This window comes from Vanellus vanellus (genome assembly GCF_965231255.1).
Source record: "Vanellus vanellus genome assembly, contig: HAP1_SCAFFOLD_485, whole genome shotgun sequence".
NCBI lineage: Eukaryota > Metazoa > Chordata > Aves > Charadriiformes > Charadriidae > Vanellus > Vanellus vanellus.
This window is the reverse complement of record NW_028127575.1, coordinates 80,943-104,669: the sequence shown is the minus strand read 5'-3', so window position 1 is coordinate 104,669 and position 23,727 is coordinate 80,943. Positions and strand designations below refer to the sequence as shown.

Sequence of the window (23,727 nt, the reverse complement as noted above, 5' to 3'; positions counted from 1 at the left end):
GGGCTGGAAAGGGCACTTTGAAAGAGAAAAGGACATCTGGAGTACTAGAAGATCAGCACATACGCCAGCCAAAGAAGCCAATGAACACAAGACAATCACCAGCTACACTTTCACGGGATTGACAGATTTGAGGAGAATGAAGGCTAATATCTGTCATTCTCCTGAGCAGCCATGCTTTGCTTTTCTCCGCATTTCAATACTTGAAGCTAGATACTAAACAAATTCAAATCCCTTTCCAGATACAAATGCTTGGGGTGCTGTGAGAAGGCATTTGCTTTCAAGAGTTTTAGGCCTGTACAGGTGACCTGTGGGTGCTGTGTGCGTTGCTGTTTGTGTTAGAAGCTGCATGTGTTGCTGTAAGAAGGAAGGCAAGTGCAGGTGCTGACTGAGGGAAGTTGTCTTCTATCTCCTCCTCTGTGCAGGACAAGTACTTGAAGAGCAGTGGTCAGGAATGGAGGCTGTCGGCTTTCCCTTAACGGCAAGACGTGCCAAGGTTCTGCCTGCCATCAACACCATGACTGCCAGCTATAAGGACCGTTTCCCGTACTACCCGTTGCCTCAGAGCTCCAGCCTCCCCTGGATGCCCAGCACCTACTCTAAAAGAGATGCCATCAAACCAGCTTTGGCTCCCTTTTCCAAAACTTCCCAGGGGATGACCACCAGCGAGAAACTCCCTTACATTTCCAACAGAACAACCCTCTTCACCCGCTACACCCCTGACGACTGGTACAGGTCCAACCTGACCAAGTACAAAGAGTCAGAGACTTCCCGGCACAATGCGGAGGCTCTGAGAGTTGATACCACCCGCATGATTGGGGATAAATACCAGCAGACAAAGAAAACACAAGAAGAAAGCACCAAAAGCCTGGGAGGACGTGTGAATGCTATTGAGTTTTGGAAAGGGGAGCTCTGCCGTGAGCTGGATGAGATGATCGGGGAGACCAACACGCTCACAGACATGAAGAAGAGACTAGAAAGGGCCTTGGCTGAGACGGAGGCCCCTCTCCAGGTAAGCACTCTGTCCAGTGGGCTGCAAGCTGTAGCCTACTGCTGGAACAACTGCAGCCATTCAAATGTCTAAGTTCCACTGCAGCTCCGCAAGACCTAGAGAGTTTTTATGAAGAGACCATAAGTTAAGTTTGCAATGTCTTCCCATCTGCTGCATCCCCTATCAGCCCGTTATGAGCTCATCACAATTCTATTTGCTTAACCAAATATTTGTGTAGGCGGAACATCCAAATTCCTGGACTGGGAGACAGAAGCCCATGTCTTCCTACAACACCCTGGGGAGGTCAGCATCAAGGCTGACACAGGTGCCTGTGCCACAGCTCTGGTTGCAGCTGGGACACGCGTGCTTCCTCATGTTGATTTGATGCATACGGTGCAGTTCGGTTTCTTGTTGTCAGCTGAAGCAGCCGCCCTGGGCACTTTGTTCCCCTGGTGTCCCCTCTGTGCCCGCCTAGAATTTCTTTTCTTCCATTTCTTGAGATGGGGACTCTCTCTATAGAGAGTCCTGCCCCTGCACCCAACAGTGATGGCATGTCCCCAACAGGTCGCTCAGCAGTGCTTGCTTCAGCGGGAGAAGAGGATGGGCATTGACCTCGTCCATGATGATGTGGAGAAAGAGCTCTTCACGGTAAGTTGGGCCACCCAGATCATGTGTTAAAGCCAGTTTTACCTAAACTGCCCTACTGAGGCTTTGCAGCCTTCTTCCCTACCTGGCTCCTTACCGCTGGGGAGGTGCTCAGCTCTTCAACCCCCCCAAAACCTGCTGGGCCAGGGGATGGGGTTCCCCCAGGCAGCAGCATGCCCACGCCGTGTGGGTATGACTTGGCCGTACAGAGGAAGGAATAGCTGAAGAGCAGCTGCGTGTTTGGGTAGCGTGTGGGGGTTCTGTGACCATCTTCAGGGAGTAGTGCACTAAAGACATGCACGCAGTTTGGGGGCACTTTCTCCACTCCCTGCCTGTTTACTCTGGGCAGAAAGACAAGCAGGCAAGTTCTTGCTGTGTGCAGGGTTGGGGAGGTCTGAGGGGACGAGTGGCATCAGGACAACTGAGTACAGACACTGATGATGGGGCCATGTGTCCTTTACCCAGGAAGTCAATGTCATCAGGTCGTGCCAGGAGAAGATGCAGCGGTACCTGGATGAAGCCAAAGCCCAGCTCGCGTAAGGAGGAGCTCCTTATGTCATGCTGTAGGGCTGATGTGCATTTGCAGTTGTGATGTGGACCCCCAGCAGACCCCGACCTCTCCCCACACCCTGCAGATGGAAAAGCCAGGCGGGCTCCCCGGGAAGTGGGCAGTGATGCTCATGGGATGACAGAGCTGCGTGGGAGGGAGCTGCGGGGAACTGGAGCGGGGAGGAAGCCCTTCCACCTGAACATCCCCAGCAATGGCTGTTGTTTGCATGTTGAAGGTCCAACAGGGCGGCCCAGCACGAGCTGGAGAGGGACCTGGCCCACAAGCAGGCGGCCCACCGCATCGATGACAAGTGTCACCACCTGAGGAGCACCTCCCACGGCATCAGCTACTACCCAGCGGTGGAGCGGGTCGATGCCACGTGAGTGCACGCTGGGCGGCACGCCAGCAGCAAGCTGTGCCCGGGATGCACGGTGCCTCTCCCTGGCAGGGAGCTGCTTGTCCCCAGCCCACTGTCAAGGCACGTCCATCCCGCCTGGAGACAGCTGCCTGAGTGGGACCGTTTCTCTCTGCTTATTGTTATTCTTACTGTTATTGTTATTGTTAACCTTACCTTTATTCTTACCCTTACTCGTACTCTTCTTCTCATTCTTATTTTCTGTTGTTGTTCTAGTAAACTGTCTCTATCTCCACCCGTGAGTCCTGTTCTTTCTCTTTCCCCTCCATTGAGAGTGGCTGTGTGGTCCTAGCTGCTGGCCAGAGTTAAACCACAACCTATGCTCAAATTAAAGACGGAGATTTCAGATACGTTTAATCAGTGCTGCTCCCAGGCAGGCTTCATGCCTGCCCACGTCCAGCTTCAGCACTACGGGCTTACCGGGGCCTCTTCTTCCCCCTCACCTCCTGAAGGATCTCGGTGCCGGACTCTTGGGCCAAGATCACAGACGACAACATCCTCCGCTCACAGAGCCAACGGGCGGCCTCCTCCAAGCTGCGGGACAACATCGAGAACCTGCTGGTGGTGGTGGCAAACGAGATGCGGAGCCAGTTCAACAGGGTGAACATCGCCTTCACCAAACGCATCAGCGAGACAGGCGATGCCAAGAGCAAGATCCGGACCCACCTGGCCAAGGTAGTCGGAACCCCTCCCTTTCGGTGTGTCACTGTCACTTCCTAGTGACACCCCTGAGGTGGGACCCTTAGGAGTTGGCACCGTAATTTCATCTCAAGGGGTCTGTTTTTGCTAGGGCATCCTCACTGGCAGCCTGCGAGCACAGGGATTGCCAGCAGAAAATGCCAATGCTGGTTGCATCTCCTGGTAGTTCCTTCAGAAGCGCTGGCTGCCCTCCAGAACGGCCTTGCTGGGCCTCTGCTGGGCTGCCTGCTGGGGGGGTTGCAGGCTTGCTTCTCCTCCAAGGACGTGCTTTCACTCTCCGTGCTCTGGGGCTGCTGCACGGGCATGCGTGTGTTTGCTTTGCCAAGCAGAGTCAGTGGAAATCAGTGATGGACACCTGCCTCAGAGCTGTGGGTCTCATAGAAAGCTTCCTGAAACGTGCCCGACACTGTATTGAGTAACTGAGGGAAGACGGGGCTTGCAGCACTGCGAGCTGATGCCACGTCTTTCAGTGAGGATCCATGAAGAACCTTCCCTCTCTGAGTTACTGTTGATGGATGATTAGTTCCAGCAAGCGGTAATTTTGGGAAGCTGGGAATTCAATAGGTCCATCAGTGCTCCAAAACCTCCTCTGATGTGACAGCAAGAGCCAAGAGAGGTTTTTCCCTGAAGAAAAATTACTCTTGGCTCTGCGCCTTGATGTGTAGCAGAATGACAGGGGTCTGAGCCCAGGGTCTGCTTATTGAACTTGTATTGTTCTGCAGATGGACAAGAGGAAAGGGTAATTATGTTGTCACTTGAGAAGATACATTTAATTTGTGCATGGGTTTCTTTTTTACGCCAGACGCTGCAGGAAATCTTCCAGGTGGAGAAGACCATGGAAGCCATCCAAAAGGCCATTAGGGACCAAGGGCCTCCCTTAAAAGTGGCTCAGAGCCGTCTGGACGAGCGCACACGCAGACCAAACGTGGAGCTGTGCCGGGACACTGCCCAGCTCCGGTAAGGCAGGAGCGTGGGTCTGGTGGGCTCCTTGAGGAGTTACGGCTGGTAGCACCCGGGGGTAGCACTGCATGAAAAATTAAGCATGGGCTTTTCTTTCAACAGTCCTTCCATAAGCGCACTGCTATAATCAAAAGCAATGAGCAGGTATTGCAGCCTTTGGGTGCTGGGAGAGCTCTGCGCCCACAAAGGAGGCTGTACACCATGGCCGGGTATAGCCTGATGGCACCCCATGAGGGGATGGATTCTTCCCGCTTGGGTAAGCCCCATCTTCTCTCCAGCCTGCTTCCCGGCAGTTGGATGTGCTCAGTTTTGAAGGACGAGCCCTTTACTCTCCAACAGGATCCTGCTGAGATCCCTTAGGCCCTTCCTTTTGGGGAACTGCAAGGAAGGGTGCCCCCTATGGAGAAGCAGAAAGGGCTGTCCTCACCTTCTCCGAGGACACTGGAAATCCTTTCAAGGACACAGTGGTCTGTTTGGGATTGCACGCCGAGGAGCTGTGGAGAAGTAGGCTGGCCTGAGCGCCCAGCAGCACCCCCTCTGAGGCACCCCAAAGTTCACCCCTCCTGGGAGCCCGTTGGGCAAGACTCCAGCTGAAGCCTTTTCAGAGCAATTGAAACCCAGCCCCACAGCCTTTGCAGCATCTCGTACAACAAGGGTTTTTTCCATCCTCCCCTTGTTTCACATTCACTTTTAGCCTCTCCCAGATGTCCTGTTTTCTTTGTGTGCATCTGTGGGCATGGGGAGGATGCCTGCACAGGGAAATCCAGGAGGGGGAGCCAACAAACCCCCCAAACCAAGCAGGAACAGGAAACCACACCTGCTCATCCCTCTTCTTGCTGGCCTGAGCTGCTCTGGGAGAGGCGGCTGCGCATTGCCAAAGCCTTTGAGCAGACTTAACCATGCCTCCCCGCTGAGGTCTGGAGGAACTCTGCCCTCAGCTTTCCCATGCGTCTGCCAGAAACAGGGGGTCTGAGTTAGTCTGAGCACGCTGAAGGGGGAAATCCTGTGACCAAGGGGCCCTTCAGCAATGCCACGCTAGAAACCACCCCCACGATGGCACTGTTAACCAGGGTTTCTTGCTGTTTTCCAGCCTTGTCAACGAGGTCCACAAAATCAATGAGACGGTCCAGAGCCTCCAGCAGCGCCTGAGAGACACCGAGGACACCCTGCAAATGCTGGTTCATACCAAGTCGGTCTTGCAGCATGACCTGGCCGTCAAAGCCAACACACTCTTCATTGATGAGGAGAAGTGCATGGGCATGCGCAAGACCTTTCCCAGCACTGTGCGGCTGCTGGGTTCCATTTAGGCTCAGCTGAACTCACTGAATCTGTTGTGGGAGGGATTCCCAGTTTGGCTAAGATGCTTTGGAAATACTTGATTAGAGTTTCACTTCCTGGTGAAAGCCATGAGTAGAAATTAAATGATCTGTTTGTGTGTTATACGGTCTACCGGTATTTTTTTTGCCTTTGGTTTTTCTCTTTCCACTGTACTTTCACGGTGTGCCAGAAAGTCACTGAAAATACTTTGTATGCGACTAAGAGTAAATCCACCCACGGGGATTCAGTCCTACCCTCTCAGTCGGTGATTTTAGGAGAAAAACTGTCGTGTCTGCCTCCTTTTGAGGCACCTTCTTATCACCTTCTTAGAGGAACACCCTTTCATTCCTTGGTGTTTCCTTCTTGCCTCATCGCTGGAAGACTTCAGGTGTCCTGCAGCGTAGCCAGCACATCTCAGAGCAACAGCCTGTGGGCCCTCGCTAGCACCCTGTCCCTCTAACCTTGGCGTGTCATCTCACAGCTTGTCACGGGCAAGCCTGATATTGTCCCCCTCTCCCTTCAAGCCTTGTTTTAAGCGCTGTCCGGGAGCCCTGATAGCTAGTGAGCAAAGACCTTCTTCCCCCTTTGATCGCCATAGGAGGACATGTTGCAGCTTCACCACCACACACACGGAAGAGCAATAATGGGTAATAGTCGGAGGGCCGTACCAGGCTTGGAAGTTTCCTAGTAATATCCTTAAGCTGGGGCCCAGGGAGGAAGCAGACATCCCATCGGAAGAATAAGGGTTTGGACCAATTTATGTCATTCATGTTCATGATATGAAAATAATCTTGTATGGTATGAAATAATCTTGCCGGCCAGCTTGGGTCAAGTGCTCACGTCTCACTCCTCCTCATCCCTGCGCCTGGCAAGCTCAAAATCTCTGAGACCTTGAAACCCACACACCATAGCCAGCTATAAAGTACATATTTTCACAAGTTCAGACACTGGAGTCTTCTAAAAGTGCAGGCTTCCCAACTATTAGAAGAGAAGTTAGTCCTGTGTCGCTCAAAGCAGGACACACTATAACATAGTTTTGCATCGCAGGAGAGCATATTCTTCTCTTTGCATAACCTCATGCAAAATGACTGCAATTCAAAGTGCAGAGCACTCAGGCCTGGTGGCCCTATGTCCCATAAGCCCTCAGTTTCACAGCTGCTCACTGAGTTCACGAAAAACACAGAGTTTTTAGTCATTAAGCACAGTCTTTAAGGCAGCTATCTTGTCAGGTTTTGAAAGCCAAGCTCTTGTCCTCAGCTCCTCTGCTCTTCTCCTGGGCACACAGTAGCTACTGGAAGCAGCTGAAGAGGCACTGCTCATTGTGTGTTGCTATCAACATATTTACATTAGTCTAAAATACACCCCGTGATTATGTAAAGGTTTGGAAAGGACCAGGCCAAGTCGGGACAGCTGAGGCCACCTGGGCTAGTATCAAGGCTGATTTGGTATTAGCAGACGATTGTTTCTCTTTGGAAGAGCAATTACACAAAACAGTGAAGGTGATCTGAAGTTTGTTGAGGCGGGTGCACTGCAAACCCTGACCTCTGAGTTCATGATCTGCTTCTCCTCCTAATCAATGGGCAGAAATAGCACTTCTTTGATACAGTTCCAGTGACTTCAGACATTGGTTTTAACAGATTTTGACTTGATGCACAGAGGCACGCGTCTTTCCACTGAAAGAGGGTTTAGTTCATGACGAGGCAGGAAGTTGCAATAATACTGTTAGGTGAGATTGCATCCACTATGAACAGCCATGCAAGGATGATGATGGTTTTGAAAAGAATCAAAATTTTTATCACAGCTCCCATAAAATTCAATAGAGCCCAAAACCTCTGGTGCAAACTGTAGGAACAAATCTCAAGAATGTGGCAAAGTTCAAAGCACGGAGGGGAGGAAGATTTTTATTTCAAGATAAAAGTGATTTCACCCCTTCATGTGCATGCTGTCCTATCCTCCCAGCAGCTAAATGTGTATTTCCACCCAGCCTGGACACAGTTCCCCGAGCCGAGACAGAGGACAAGAGACACAGCTTTGGGAGGCCTCTGCATATCTCCCGGATGGTCCCTGCCTGGGTGAACAACGCTCACATCTGCCCCTTCACACTGGGTTATACCAACAACCAAACCACTCAAGTGCCCCTACTGGAAGAGGCCTCTTGTGCAACTCGGAGACGGCTCAGGGAAGGGTCAACAAGGAATATAGACCTGGATGCTCTGGAGTGTGGCATCGCAGGTCTGGACGGATTGACCTCCAGGCTCAGGGATCCCACAGCCTCTCTGGCAACCCACTCCACTGCTTTATGAGTCTCACAAGGATTTTCTTCTGGATTCCTGCTCTCCAGCCTGAACCTCTCCACTTTCAGGAGATGCCACCAGGCAGTGCTGGCAAGACGTTCCAAGTGATGGGTTCTGTTGTCACCGAGGGATGGGCTCTGATGTCACCAAGCAACGGATTGTGAACACGTGCCCCTCGCTGCTTAAATCCAGGCGCCGAGTCCCATCCAGCTGGTTCATACCCGCATTCCAGCTGAGCAGTTGGCGAGGCTGGAGTGTTGAGCCAAGCCTTGGCGCTGGTGTCCTGACTGGGGAGTTAGTTGCTCGCGGCAGCTCTCCATCTGTGCCCCAGAGCCCGCAAAGGATTTTCCCTGGCCCTGTCAGCTTCAGGCAGCCGGGGCAGTCAGGAGGCACGCTCGCAGCAGCAGAGGTGAGCTGTGTGGGGACACCGCACCCTGGGGAGCTGGGAGGGTTTCTTTCTTGAGGGACCTGGGCATTTCTTCCAGCCCTCCTCAGGCCAGCCAGTGACCGTAGCCTCTCTTCCTTTTCCAGCCTGACACCGGCTGCTGCAGCGCCACAGGGAGGGAGCACTTGGTCACCCCCAGCTGCCCCTAGCACGATGCAGCGAGTGGAGAGCATGGCAATGGACCTGGACAACCGCTGCCCAGTGTGCCTGGACAGCTGGGACGATGCCGCCTATGCCATGCCATGCCTCCACCAATTCTGTTACCAGTGCATCCTGCGCTGGGCTAACAGCAAGCCCGAGTGCCCTCTCTGCAAGAGGAGAGTGCGATCCATCGTGCACTCGGTGAGGGCAGACAATGACTTCGAAGAGGTTCCCATCGCGTCATCTGCCTCAGCCCCCGCACCAGTTGGCACCCGGCAGGCCGGAGGAGCGCCCAGGCACCCAGACACCCACAGCTCCCCTCGCCGCTCTGTAACACCTCAGCCGCTGGCAGTGGAGTTGGTGCCCAGGGCTCTGGTGGGCGGCCTCCAGCCCCATACCTGGGCGTTCCTCTTTGACGACCACCCGGCTCTCCTCCAACGCTTTCTGCCCTGGCTCCAACAGCAGCTGGGGCTGATCTTTGCCGAGGAGCCTTCAGCAGCCGTTGTGATGGAGGACCTCATCCTGGCCGTCCTGGGCTTCTTTGGTCTGGACGAAGAGGTCCTGGTCCGGCTGCTGCAGATCAGCCTCCAGGATCACGCGGCGACATTTGTACAGCAGCTTATCAACGTCGCCGTGCAACGCTGCAGCGCGGAGGCCCACCGTCTGCTGGGCCTCGAGGACAGCCATGCTGCCGAGGAGCGGGAGGGCAGCCCCATGGCTGTCCCTCCTCCTGCTGCCTCCAGAAGGGGGTCTCCTGGCCCTGGCCAAGGCACCTCCCGCAGCCCTGCTGCAGACAATGAAGAGGAGCGACCCAACACCTCCACCGCTGCTCTTCATGGGGCTCCCGGCAGCTCCCCCGATGCCCCTGTTCCAACCAACGGGGAACAGGAGGAGCTGCATGAGGATCCAGGGGAGGTTGCCGCAGGTCCCTCTACTCCCAGCCGCAGCAGGGACCTCTCCCGTGGGGGGCCACGGCGAGGCCCGAAGAGGAGGGCCAGCAGCTCCCAACATTCACCTCAGCCACCCAAGAGGCCACCCCGCCGGCACAACTAGAACAAGGCCCCAGGAGCTGCCAAAACCAGGGCCAGGCCAGCAGCTGGGACACATGCCGGCCAACGGTTCAGTCAGAAGGGGGACTCCAGGGCTGGACCATGCCCCACTGCTAAACGTCCCATGCCTGGTCTCCTCCTCACCACATCATCTGCCCCCACGTCCCGGGGATCTGCTCTCCTACCAGCCTCTACTGCCCCGTCATGCCCTGCAACACTGGCACCCAAATCTTTCCTCCTGCTCAGAGTCTGCACCACTTGGCTCTGCCCTCTGCATCACCCCATGCTCACACCCTGCCAAGGCAGGAGCCACAAGAAGTTCAACAGGAGAAAGAAGTGAAGTCCAGAACCTGGCGAGGGACAACCCCAGGAACCAGCACATTTGGCGCGCTGCTCGGCTGGAAAGCAGCTTGGCGTAAAAAGCCCTGCAGGTCCTGGTGGCCACCCAGCTGATCATGAGCCAACAGTGTGCCCTTGCCACCAGGAGCACTGATGGTGTCCTGGGCTGGACTGGAGAGAGAGTCTGGAGAGAGAGTCTGGCAAAGGAGTGTGAAGATGATAAAGGCACTGCAGCATCTCTCCTCTGAGGAAGGGCTGAGCGAGCTGGCACCGCTTAGCCTGGTGAAGAGAAGGCTCGCAGGGGAATTGATCAATGCATAAAAAGCCTGATGGGAGGCTGCAGAGAAGATGGAGCCAGACCCTGGCTGAGCGGCGCTGGCTGTCTCTGCTGCAGCAGGCGGCTATCGCAAGACGACATCCAGAGGTCCCTTCCAACCTCAGCCTTTCTGTCATTCAGTGAAAGTATTTGAATTGCCTAAAGAATCTATATGAATAACTTCAGTGCTGTTCTATAAAGTCAATAAAGAAAAGAAAGTAGTACAAACTTGCTGACGTTCCTCAAACTCTATTGATCGAATCATTAATACTGTGAAGTTCCAACACGCAGGGACGTCCCCAAATTCACTTATATGTTCTGGAAGACTGCCTCAGCTCAGTGAGCATGACCCCGACATGGGGTACAATTCTGCTGTGCTTATACTTAGTTGCCATCCTCAGGACACGTACCAGATGTATGACACAGGTGCAGGTTCTGCTGCTGAATAAAAGGACTGTAATCTAGGGCTGCTAAGAAAGACCCATAACAATTATGCTATAGAAGAAATATTTCCTCTCTCTTCTGCTGATCTTGCAATTTTTAGTTTAGTGGAAACTGCTCAGTTTTCTTCACCTTACTTTGAGTATTTCCCACTGTTATGCCTGTCCTCAAGGATAAAAAAAACAACAGCAACAAAATCACACATCTCTACTTCCACTATTACACGTAAAACCATTCTGGGAGCTCAATACAGTTTTGTATATATTCATTATTTCCTTTTTATTTTATTCTTAACGTTTTAGTCAAGTAGTTCAGTTCCTTCTGAAATCCTGAGTCTCTCTTTCTCTCTCCTGCCTCTCTTTGAAGACACATTGACGAGAGCATCTGTCCTGCCACCCAGTGGCCAATCCGGCCCAAACCACAACAGCCATAGAGAATCATACCTCCAGTATCAACTCTGTGCTACAGCTCATAATCAAACCTTACCAGCTATTTAGTCCTCTCAGTTTTTATTGACACAGAGCAAGTTTTGCAGACCCAGTCCAGTTTTGTTCCGGGGAAATTCTATCTGGCCTCATCTTTCCAGGGCCAGGCATCACACACCGCAGCAGGTAAAACATCCTGTCCTGCAGAACGCCCGTTTTCATGGGGGAGGGAAACAGCACTGCGGGTAGCATGATAACGTAGACCACAGAAGCAAGCGGGCAGAGCTCCATGAAAACACTGCCAGGCTTTTTGCCACACAAGGACTACCCCTGCAGTCTTGTCAGAGGTTGCTTACTTAGCTTATAGCAGCCCACCCCTCCAACGTCAAAGGTGTCGCTGCAAGACTGAGACCCCAGAGATGCCACAGAAAGCACCATCTCCACCCCTTTACCAAAGCGGTTCCCGGTTAAGTACCAACAGCAGGAATTGCTGCTGCCCACTGCTCTGGGCATCCGCCACCATCCACCCCACACAAAGGGCCAGCTGGGTATCTCCCCCATGGGCACGCCAACTCTGCAGACTCCTTTCAGGTGTCTTTTCAGGCAGAGCAGACACAGACCAGATGAGTTTCAAGCTGAAACACGACTTTGTCATGCAGGCAGAGAAAAAAGCTCTCAGAACTTGAGAGTTTTATTTCTCAATCTGAAAAATGACACACAGCGTAGGTACAAAGACAAGGAGACGCTACAGTCCACAGCAGGAGCGGTGGTCAGGCACTCTCCCTGCACCTCTTTGCCAGGGACGGTGCTCTTGCACAGGCAGAGGTATCTTCTCCCCTCCCCAAAAGCGCACCGACCCCACAGACAGACATTTCTCCCACACCTCCTTTGAAGGAAGGCTACCAGCGACCCACCTGCAGAATTAGCCAGAGACTTCTCAGCACCTTATCATGCCGCTGTGCTTTCAGTCAGAACGGCATTTTTGATTATAAGCAACTAAGGGCAGAACTAAAGTAAATCTCCATCAAAATGCAGCAAAACCATGACACTGTTCTTATTCCTCTGGCTTCTTTCCAGAGTCATTTACAAAATACCATTCCTCTCTAGGCCACTCCTAATGGACAGCCTTTCAAGAAAATCCACAGCAGCATCTTCTTTAAGAGTTTAGCACCCAACACAGAGCTGAAGGCATTTCTCCTTCTCCTAAGAAAGCCCAGCTCAGTCTCTACTTTGCTTCCCATCTTCCCCACCCCAACTCACACCAACACAGCGCACGTACCTCCTCAAGCAACACTTTCTTTCACCAAAACACAGGACCTGTTTCTGAAGTCAACTGCCGGAGGGACCAGCGAGAACTGCTTGGGCTCTTCTACCTGTGACATTGAAAGGGATGTTGAAGTGGGATTTCAGTAGTGAACTCAACATGACAAACTCCAGCAGAGGTAAGAAAAACACGTTTTTTAGGAACTAGTTCAAAACAGGGCCCAGGAGCACCACTAAGTGTTTCAGTGCCACATCCCCCCTCTCCAGTAACACCAGAGTCGCAGCAGAACTCTAATCTGTAACAATAAACGTACGAGGCACATACTGCCTGTAAAAGCAGAATATCCAAAACTGCAGGCAAATCCTCACTGGCACAGAGCAGCACACTTCAGTCCTCCTCAGGGTCTCTGTTGAAAGGGTGGTAACTGGAGCAACGGGATTTGCCACTGCCTCCTTTCTTCCTACAGAAGAAAGCTATCGAGTATTGCCATACATTTGCCTTTCTGCTCTGGCAGAGCCCTTTCTTCCGCAGGCCTCTCTGAAGTCCTTGGGAAGTGCGGAGTGCCCACAGCTCTCCTGTCCCACCCCCAGCGCTGGAGGCAACCCAGGGGAGAATTAGAGCAGTCGAGAAGCTGCTCTGGCTTGCGTTGCTGTGTGAACGCATGCCGACCACCTCCACAGACGCAAGGCTAACGGCAACCCACCAGCAAGGAACGCTTCTTGCACCAGCCTTCTTCAATACCTACATACTTTCGTGGGCCTAAGCCCAGGTCTCCCATGACAATTTTCATTAAGCTGCATTCTAAGTGATGATTTTTCAAAACACTCTGGAGATTGTCCTTTCTTAGCAGCTTTCTAACTGCTCAATCAATGCAAAGTATTATTTTTCCCACACAAATGGAAACTCATTGGTCTCAACCTGATATTACTCGGTGTTCCTCAAGAGTATCAGCCTTTTCTCCCAGCTGACACTTCAAGAGCAGATGCAGCAGCTCAGCCATTTCCCAAGAAATTCTACACAAATTTGCAGTACCTGGAACTAGGTGCCTACACAGAAGTCACATCTCATGGGAAAACACACGTTTAAGGCCATCCCTCACACTCTGGTGTTGCTGGCCTTCTTTTGCATACATTTGTTTTCCTAGGTATAAGGATTAACAAAACCATGAATCATTTGGGTCAGTCTGCCACACCCTGCAGGTAATACTGCATAGCATGTTTTCCAAGTGTTCACGGCCCTGGGAGTCACGCTTGCCCACATTGAACAATAAATGCTCAATAATGCCCAGATCACAAAGCCAATACGCTGCTTGTGTGCACCAAATAGAAGGCAAAAGCACAGGAACTCCTATGCAACAAGGGTCCAAAGAAGCAGAAGAAGCTGCAAGTCGAAACCTGAGTCATCAGATCCCAAATTTGGTCCAGTTGTTTTGTGAGTACGAGTAGCAATGAAGACACACAGAGCGACAAACACAGCAATCCTCTTGGTGTCTCCAGGAAGAACCTAAATCATTAGGCACAGTCAGAAATGGTGAGCGTCCTCAGATCATGTGCCTGAGCTCAAAAAGGAAACGTTTCTCCTCCAGACTGGCACAACCTGTGGAAATAAGACAATCAGGAATGCTGCTGAGAAGGAGAGAGATTAAGATGGGCAGATCAAAAGTCAGCATGTTGCACCTTAACCTGCGGAGGGACAAGGGCAAAAGGTTACAGAATTTGCAAACGCGTGCTCAGGGAACAAAGAAATACTGGAAGCAAAGCCGCGGCTCCCCAAGGCTTGTGTCCTGGGCTCATGGGAAGGAAGCACGGCTAGCAGCTTGGAAACCTGCCAACCTGATGCTCAGGCTTTCCTGAGATAAGGCTCCAAGGCAATCCTCAACAGCTGTCTTTTCCCTCTACTTCCAGGAGCTGCAACAACAGAGAGGAAAGAAGGAGGAGAGAGACAATGGGGGAAAGAGGAATGAAACCAAGCCCACCAAGTGCCAAGGTATAGCCATCCCTGCTGAAAGGAGCACTCCCCCATTGTTTAAATCCTTCCTTTCTGCTCCTTGGCTCCGTCAGGATCCTGCCAGCCTGTGCTTTCAGCAGCAGCCTTTCTCTCCCGGGTGAAAGCAGAGCGCTCCAGCTCGCTCTTAGCTGCCCTTGAGCATCTGCCCGTGACAGCACACACACCCAACTTCACGCATCTCCTGCCACGGGCAGCCGAATCCCAGAGGCGTGCATGCAGCAGCTCTCTTCTCCCCCAAACACTCTTGCTGGCATGTTACCCACCTGCCTACTCAGAGGTCGACAACTGCTTAGAGGGTCTGCTATCTTAACCGGCAGTCAAGTAGTGCCAGACTATCCAGTCCACAAGCCAGCTGTAGCTCGCAAATCTCTGGGTGGGGGTTCAGCACACAAGTAAAAATTTTGCTGCCACCCACCCACTGATGCTCCGTGGATTCCCTCCTGTGCTGCAGCCCTGACTTCTGTGGCTCCCTTTGCTCAGGGGCACTTCAGACTTGCAGCAAATTGTGCTCAGATTCCAGCCCTTCAAATACAAGCCGCATGTTTTAGTCATTCCACATAGGGGAATCAACCCAAGATCACAGTACATCATCAATCAAGTTCATAAAGAAAAAGGCTGTTAGTAGGTGAGGGGTTTGGGGGTATTTTATAGGAAAGAGCACCTGCTCTTCCAGGTGTCTCAGCCTTCCAAGACCGAAGCGTGGAATACTAAGAACTACGTAGATACAGCATTTCCATCGCTTGAGCCTGCACTTGTTTGTGGCCTCAGAAGGGTCCGCACAGCTCCGTCATTTAAGAGAGCTGCTGCTCTAAAGGCAGGCACTCCAATGAAGAATTCTCAAGCAGTTCACCACACTCCATCATGAAGCTGCCTCTCCTGAACAATGCAGAAAACCAGGCTGCATATAAGGTGTTTCTAAGGAATCATTTTTCTGGTACTGGTTCAATAAGTCACACACCTACCTAAGCACTAAGGCTCTGCCTAAGAAAGCAACGACACAGAGAATTGCTCACACCACAACTAGAAAGTACAAAGTTAAATCTTATCAAAATGAAACGGAAATATTGGAACGGTCACAGGTTTGTTGTTGTTTTAGATTTGTTTTTTTTTTTAAATTTATTGGATGTCACCAGGTCTCTCTTTAAGCCATAAAGCACTGATTCAGCTGATGAAGAACATGACATGACATCATTGAGGCAATGAGCTCTGTGCTTGAGTTCTCTTCCCTCAACTCTGAAGGCACAGAGAGTCCCCACCAAGCAGCAGATCTTCTCTGTGCAACACCAGGGTGGGTCTGGCGTCATCTTCAACCACCCATTGGGTAGCTGAGGCAAGAACCGGCCGGGGACAGCAACCCGCCATGGGCCTTCCTGTCTGCAGACTGAACACCCCTCCTCCAGGCCCCAAGGACCTCGGTGGCCCTACAATGGACTCCTCCTGTCGCCCCTGCGCAGCAGCATGCACCAGGCCAGGCCCTCTGACACTGTGGCCGCTGTCCTGTTGAGGCCTGGCACAAGGAGGGGGCTGGAGCCCAGGGCACACCAGGGGACATGGAGGGCAGACCCACTGCTCAAGGGGCAGCCTTTCTCTCTGGAAGCAAAAGGGCCGCCCGCAATGGGGCCTTCAGGGCCTCAGGGGCCCGCCTCCCAGCCACAGCAACGTCCGTTGGTGACATCACCGGCTGGCCGTTAGGCAAGCAGGCAGCCCTGTGGCTGGCCCACAGCTCGCTCAGCAGCCGGACACAGTCACGCCAAGCCTGCTTGCGAGAGGAGGAGGCGGCCAAGGGAGGCGAGTGCCCACAGTGAGTGGCAACAGTGCCTACATTGAGTGGGCCCAGGGCCAAGAGGCTCATTGGAAGCCCTGAGGATGCCTCCCCAGACCAGGAAACGCCAGTGGGCTGGTGCCAGCAGCAGCAGCCCTGCCCAGAGAGATGAGCCCATGGAGGTCGACCCGCCACAGAAGAGGGATGAGGAAGAGCCCATGGAGGTGGATCCCCCCACAGATGACACAGAGCCCATGGAGGTGGATCCATCTCCCGCAGGCCTGGTGGGGCACACCACCACCACGGCCAGGCTGCCTCCAGCAGCACGCTGTCCAAAGCGCCGCAGGACCCTCGCAGGCTGCCAGGGACAGCCACAGCGCAACAAGCGGCGCCAGCCGCGCAGACGACGCTAGCCGTAAGTGGGCAGCGGATGGAGGGAGGTGATGGGTGCCCTCTGCTGTGTCCTGCTCTGGGTTCCCCCGTGCCAGACAGAGATGGCCATAGTGGAGAAAAGCCATGCCCCGGTGCCTCCCGGTAACCACCCAGCTTCCGTTGAGCTCCCAGTGTTTGTCAGTTGCAGCCAAGAGCCACCAGAGACAGCAGGATGGAGCTGTGCTGGCCCAAAGCAGCACCAGCAGCAGCACCCCGCATCCCATCCTTACTGTGGCTGCCTGGGCCGTGTCCTTGGGGCACGGCCAGGGTCCTCCAGTCCCGGGTGGAATGGGCCAGGCCAACTGCTGCTGTGGCTCTAGGTGGGCTCTCCCTGGGGCTCGGGGACACGCGGGCATGGCCGGGCCCCACAGCAGCAGCCTTTCACATACCCACCGCTCTCTGCTCTGCAGGGAGCCTCTCAGAAAGGGCACGGCGGTGCTGAGCATGGATGTATGGTTGAGCCAGGGCTGCAAGAGAAGCCAGAGGTGCCTTTGCCTCCTCCAGCAGAAGCTGCTCATTGCCAAGTTGCAGTAAGTGCCTGCAAGCCCAGCCGCCTTTCCCCCAGCCCTGTCCCTGGCAGCGGGGCAGGGACACCCTGGCACCAGCCTCAGCCCCCGGGGGCACCTTGCTGCTGGATGCACCCATGTCTGCCCCAACGGCAGGCGGGGGACAGGGCTCCGGCAGGCTCCACCTCCAGCTCCCTGCCTGCCTCTCCGCTCTTCAGATGTGGCACCACCCTGCGCCCACGGCTCTGCCTGGCCCTGGACCAGCTGTGGGTGCTGAGTGCTGACAAGGAGGCAGCAAGAGCAGAAAAGGAAGGAAGTGATGAGGATGGGACCTCCATCATCCTCTCCTGGCCCAGCAGCTCCTGCGTTGCCCCTTTCAGGTGAGTCATGGTGCCACGTCCCATGACTGGGCAGGAGAGGTTCCCAACTGGGCCCATGGCATCCTGTGAATGGCCTCTGCCCTCCGAGCAGAGCCTGAGCAGGGAGCAGGCAGCACGCTGGCACGGAGGAATAGGGGCATTTCTACATCCTGAATCCCCTGGTCACCTTTTGGTGCCCAGAAGGGAAGGGCAGAAGAAGCTGCAATGCCAAGAGAAAGGGAGAAGAGGCAGCTTGGGCTTGACCCAGCTCCCTCCCTGTCCCTTCCTGGTGCACAGGACACCAGAAGGAGACAAGAGAGCACGGGTGAGCTGCCTCCCATCCATCAAGCACCTGGAGAAGGAGCTGAGCCGCTGCCACGCTGTGAGTGTTTCTGTCCCTAACAACCGCTCCTCCAGCCGAGCAGCAGATGCATCGCTGCTCACCTTCTTCCACTCCTTCTTGCCCAGTGGAGGACATTCAATCCCAGGAGCCTGGAGAAGCTGCTAGAGGTGAGAATGGCCTTTCCCCCACCCATGGCTGTGCAGGATGTGTGGTGAGTGGGGTGAGCCCCGGAAGGCAGAGGGTCCCACCGCTAATGCTCTCAGGCTGCTGGTGCCGCCTGGCAGCTTGCCAGTGGCCCTTTCTGCTGTGAGGCTGCTCTCTAACCGCTCTCTGATTCTTGTAGGATGATCCCAAGCAAGCACCGCTGCTTGCCCCATCTGTCAATAAAGGAGGACATCACCGCTCAGGTAAGTTTTGGAAAGAAAGGCAGGGAGGGCCTTTTGTCCTCCTGCAAGCGGCACGTCTGCAGAATTGAGGATTCTGCTGCCCTTCACCCGGAGGATATCTGTGCCCATCACGCTGCAGCAGGAGAGAGCTCAGCCCTTGGTACCCTTCGACATTGCGGAGCGCTTGAGGTGCTTCCTGCTTCACTCCGTCCCCAGAACTAAATTGACCTCTGCTCCTCGGCCAGAGCCGGGAGGAGCCATGCTCACTTGTCCCTTGAGTGTCCCTATGCAGGTGTGGCAGCCCAAGGGAGGATGTCACCTGGAGGAGCAAGGGGACCCGCTGGGCAGCGGCTGCTGGACCTGGTTCTGCGGGGACACGGAGCCTCTGCTGCTGCCCACAGCTTGGAGGAGGAGGGCAGGGCGAGGGCTGGGCAGGGCTGTCGTGGTGGCATGCCGGCTCTCAGGAGCATCCCAGCTGGAACTGCTGAGCCAGAGCCGCGGTTCCAGCTGCTGGCCCCCTGCCCGTCCTGCCCCATCGCACCACGCTGCAGGCAGGGCAGGGCAGGGCAGGCTCTGGGAGCGCTGGGCTGGTGGTCTCCATTGACGGGCTCTTACTCTGTTTTCCTTTGCAGCGGGAGGGAGCAGCAGCAGGAGGAGGAGGAGGGGGCTGCCCTTCCCCCAGGTACAGGGGTAGCAGACGTGGTGTACCAGGCAAAAGCTTTCCTGGAGGCACCACCCTCTCTGCTAGTCCTCAAGGAAGTAGAAGTGGCAGATACGGAGGCAGGATTGGAAATAGCAGAGGTATGGCAGGTCCACAAACACTGCAACAATGTGTCTCGTGGAGGAGGGTATGTCTTAATGAGTCCAAGGAGCTGCTGTGCCTCTTCCCAGCATTCATTGCCTTCTGGCTTTGTGTGGGTTTTTTTTATCCCCCAGAACAGGGCAGTGTAAGTGAAAGTGGAAAGGTGGTTTCTCCAATGTGTTAGGAATGTGCTTAGTCAAAGGAAATACCTACAAAATACCTGCCAAGGACAGACTCCAAAAGCAAAGCCTGCCACCACAGAAGGGGGTGTTGCACCAAAGGGGTATCTGCAGAGTTCTGTCTCGGGAGGGCAGAAGAAACAGCAGGAGAAAGAAGTGGGCAAGCCTTTTCTTGCCCGCAGGGGACCGCAGGGTGTCTGCTGAATGGCCCCTGCAAATTAGCAGAGTGTCACACACCTGTGAGAACGTTGTGTTCGAAAGTGAGGCCCTTGGAAGAAAGGGCTAATGCCAACCAGCCCAAGGCACCTTCTCTAGAGAGCTAAGGGAGCAATTTGCCAAAAAGTCGCTTACTCCTCCAGGGCATCCCTTGCCACCTGCTAACGCCAACATTTCTGGTTTAGGACACGACCACTTTTCCTCCAACCGCCCCCGAGACCACGACAGAGTCCCTGCGATGTGCAGAAGATCAAAAGAACCTTTCAAAGGCACAAAGGTAAAAGGAGTGAGCTTGGGTTAAATGGAGAACTGATTGATCCAGTTGATCCTGGCTTTACCTCTCCAATCCACTGTGGGATGGAAAGGTTTGCAGGCTCCCTCCAGGAAACCGAAAACCAAAGCAAAAGGAAGAGACCAGAGGCCTGGGAAGAGGAGATGGAATGTAAACAAGAAGAAAAAAGAAGGAAGAGAGGAAGAAGACTGCGACTGAAGAGAAGAAGAAAGGTCCAGATGGTGAAGAAGCCCAGGTGAGTCCCAGGCTCTGCTGCCCATCTTTCCCAACTCCTTAAACTGCGCTAAGTCAGTCCAAGGGGCTGGCAAGGGTCGGCCAGGGATGGTGCCGTGCAGGCTTTGGGAAGAAGTCCATGGCAGCTCCCCAGGGGCTCCCGATGGAGCCCTGCTGCGTGGCACAGGCGCACTGTGCATCCCTGCAGACGCACAGTCTCAAAGCGCGTTCCCCATGGGGACAAGGCGCCAGAGCCACCCCCTGCTCAATGCCAGCTGGGCTAGAAACCCTTCCTTGCCGGCTGTGTTTCCCAAAGGAAGGGGAACCAAGTCCTGTCTCGTCCTGCCTTTGGGCTTTACCAGCGTTTTCTGACTCTGTCCTTGTAGGTGCCCGTTTCCTGTTAGTGCCTGAACCCCTGTGACTCCTGGGCTCCCGCATGCCATGTTCACAATAAAAGGATCTTTTCTCTCTTAATACAGTTGTGGATATAGTGTGCATGTGTCTTTAGTTTCTCTCTTTTTTTTGGTTGAGGCTTTCATTAAAGTAATTTAATTTGTTTTTTAAACTGGTGAGTCTCTTTTCTCTCTCATCCTCTCCCTCAGAGAGTTAAACTTACTGGAGTTGTGGGAACTTGTGCTGTGTGCCCAACTGCAAAAGATAACTTATGACGCCCTGGCAGAAACGCGTATGACATATCCTGCACCACAAAAGGGGTAACCTGTCCGGCCTTCCCCACCCAGACCGTTCCTGTTTTCTGTCTTTTTAACAGACATGATGTACTCCACCAATGCCATCATGGGACAAATAGCATCTGTCCTTGTTTGAAGTAAAACGGAACCGATTCTCTCTTCAGTCACTTCACTTTTTAGCTAAGCCTCTTCTAACTACTGCAGTGAGCAGCCTATTGTGCAGAAACCGTTCACTCTCAGAGTGACGAGACCTGTGTTGATAGTTGATGCCAGGCATGGTATGCAGAGAGGCTCTTGCTTAGACTTAGGGCTATAACACCCAAGGGCAGATAACGTGGCTATTTGCCCCGTTGGAGGGTGGGAAGCGGAAAAGCGCAGAGGGGTCGCACCTGCGGGGAGGAGCGGACTAGACAGGTGACCCAAAATTGCCCAACAGGGGATTCCATCCCATCTGCCTCACGCGCAGTAGAAAAGCTGAGGGATCAAAGGGTCAGCCCTCTTTCTTCGATGGTCGACGCCTGAGGAGGACTCTGTCTGTTCGTGTGCATTTGGTCTCGATCCTGAATGCAGCTCCGGAATCCAGTTCCCATCCGTCACTGAGTCCAGTCTGGGGCTTCCCCAGGGCCAGCTGGCGAGGTGACTGTCATCCTGGGAGCTCGATACGGTTTTCTATACATTTCATTATTTCCTTTTTACTTTTCTATTAATATTTCATTAAAGCAGTTTAGTTCCTTCTAAACTCGTATGTCTCTCTCTCTCTCTCTCCTGCCTCTCTTTTTTTTTTTACAGAAGAGAGGGAGCGGGGAGCATCTGTCACTTGCCTTGTGGCCGTTTTGGCCCAAACCATGAGAGGCAGGTAGAGTGTTTACAGGAGAGAGAGCAATATTCAAAAGTGGCATGAAAACGGCGACTTGGCAATGTTATGGGTACGTGTAGACTCATGACGGATGCTATAAAAGATCTGGATCGGGGTATTTTCAGAAGGGCAGCTTATGAGCCAGTGTAATCCTGTAGTAACGGACAGCAAGAACGTAGCGCTGCAACAGAAAGATGGACAGCTTTTGGCAGTAAATTTTGTGCTTAGGTTTCTAAGTAGTTAGATTCTCAGGGAGATACTTAGAGAAGTACTACTTGAACTAAGTAGTTTCGATAACTAGGCAGACCTGGGCCGATGTGCAGAAAATTGGCGCCCCTGCTTAGTATCTGCCGCACGTTTGCACCCATGGTTTCTTTTTTGGTGAGCTAAAATGGTCGAGGCTTTGGGACAAACTGTCTCCTCCCATGTCTATCAAAACTGGACATGCCTTAGCACAACTGGGAGTGGTAGTTTTGTAATTTTAGTGAATTTGCTGCTGTTGGAGCTGTAGTCAAAATTAAGGAAGGAGTTTAATTACTTGCATAAAGGGAGAGCATGCGAGTAGTCTACTGACTTTGGTGTGGTCCCCAGAGCACGAGGGATTTGGGGACCACTTACTACTGGGTGTAGTTGAGAACTTCGTGCTGGAGAGTCACTGTCCTGGTTTGAGGTAAAACAGAACCAATTTTGTTCAGTAACTTCACTTCTTAGCTGGGCCTCTTCTAACTACTGAAGTTAACTGCATATTGTGCAGACAATGTTCACTCTCAGAGTGATAAGACCAATTGTTTGTAGCTGATGCCCAGACATGGTATGCAGAGAAGATCCTGTTCATACTTATTGCTATAACCCCCAAGGCCAACCAACTTTGTTATTTGCCCCGTTGGAGGGTCAGAAGTGGAAAAGCATAGTGGAGTCCCACCTGCAGGGAGGAGCGGACAGGACAGGTGACCCAAAATTCACCAACAGGGTATTCCATCCCATCTGCCTCATGCTCAGTATAAAAGCTGAGGGATCAAAGGGTCAGCTCTTCCTTCAACGGCCGACGTCTGAGGAGGACTCTGTTCATCTGACTGTGATCCCGATCCTGAATCCAGATCCAGAATCCAGTTCCCGTCCAGCCTGGGACTGCCCCAGTGCCAGCCAGTGACATCATTGTCATCTTGGGAGCTTGATACGGTTTTGTATATATTTTTCATTATTTCTTTTTATATTATTAATAATATTTCATCAAAGTACTTTAGTTCCTTCTAAACTCATAAGTCTCTTTTTCCTCCTCTGCCTCTCTCTTTGAAGAAGGGTAGAGGGGAGCACCTGTCGGTGCCATCTGGGGTGCCTCAGGTCCCCAGTAGTGGATTTTGGCCTAAACCACGACAGATTAATTGGCGCCCAACGTGGGGCCCAAGCAGTGCTCGATCAGACCTGTGATAAATTGCCCAAATAGTTTGAGTTCCAGCTTGCTCAGAGATTAGAACAGACAGCTTGCATCATGTCATTCTTAGACGAAATCTTGTATCATGCCTTTAAGCAGCTTTGTTCGACCTTAATGCAGTCAGCTTGGTTTAACCTGCCAAATGTGTTTCAAAGTTCATTTATTCTTTGGCTTTTTATGCGAAGGTTTAAAGGTGCTGTTTTGGTGTGGTTCGCAATTCAGATGTATAACACGATGAGTTGGGTAAGGGCTCTACCTGTATATCTCGGGCCTCTCGTGATGGATTCTGTGATTAATTATACTTTCGGTTCTACCTGGGGAATGTTTACTTCGCCCTTTGATAATTATGCTAATGTGACACCATCAGAGGTGGGGCACGGCAACCTTCTGGGCTCTGAGGATAAGGATTGGTGCCCTGTTAAGACCGTGCTTTTGTTGTCAGTTTTCCTGAATGTGATGCAGGGGTGGTTTCATGTGAAACACCGGTGCAGGGAGAGCAGTAGGGGGACCGGGCGCTGCCGCCACTCAGACCCGCGCAGCCGCTCGGCGATCTGCAGCGGCGCAAACCGCGGCCCCGCCCGGCCCGGCCGCAGCCGCCCCCCCCACCGCAACGGCACAGGCGCCTGCACCGCCGCGCCGCCGCCGCCTGCAGCGGCACCGGTACCACCGGCAGCCGACCCCCCCCCCCCCCCCCCCCCCCCCCACACCGCAACGGCACAGGCGCCGCCGCCGCCTGCAGCGGCACCGGTACCACCGGCAGCCGACCCCCCCCACACACACACACCGCAACGGCACAGGCGCCTCCGCCGCCTGCAGCGGCACCGGTACCACCGGCAGCCGACCCCCCCACACACACACACCGCAACGGCACAGGCGCCTCCGCCGCCCGTCCCGGCGCAAGCCCTGCCCCCGCCCTGCAGCGGCACAAGCCACGCCGCCGCCTGTCCCGGCACAAGCTACTCCAG

General features: G+C 53.5%; 1 protein-coding gene across 1 annotated transcript; it reads left to right on the top strand.

Moving 5' to 3' along the window:
- Nucleotides 1-451: 451 nt before the first annotated feature.
- LOC309685191 (tektin-3-like) lies at nt 452-5,564 on the top strand (the record flags this gene model as incomplete). Its single annotated transcript, XM_082501001.1, has 7 exons — nt 452-1,009; nt 1,553-1,636; nt 2,099-2,169; nt 2,419-2,562; nt 3,051-3,273; nt 4,100-4,254; nt 5,348-5,564. 7 exons carry the CDS (start codon nt 452-454, stop codon nt 5,562-5,564), a joined length of 1,452 nt encoding a protein of 483 aa, XP_082357127.1.
- Between the last annotated feature and the right edge of the window lie 18,163 nt (nt 5,565-23,727).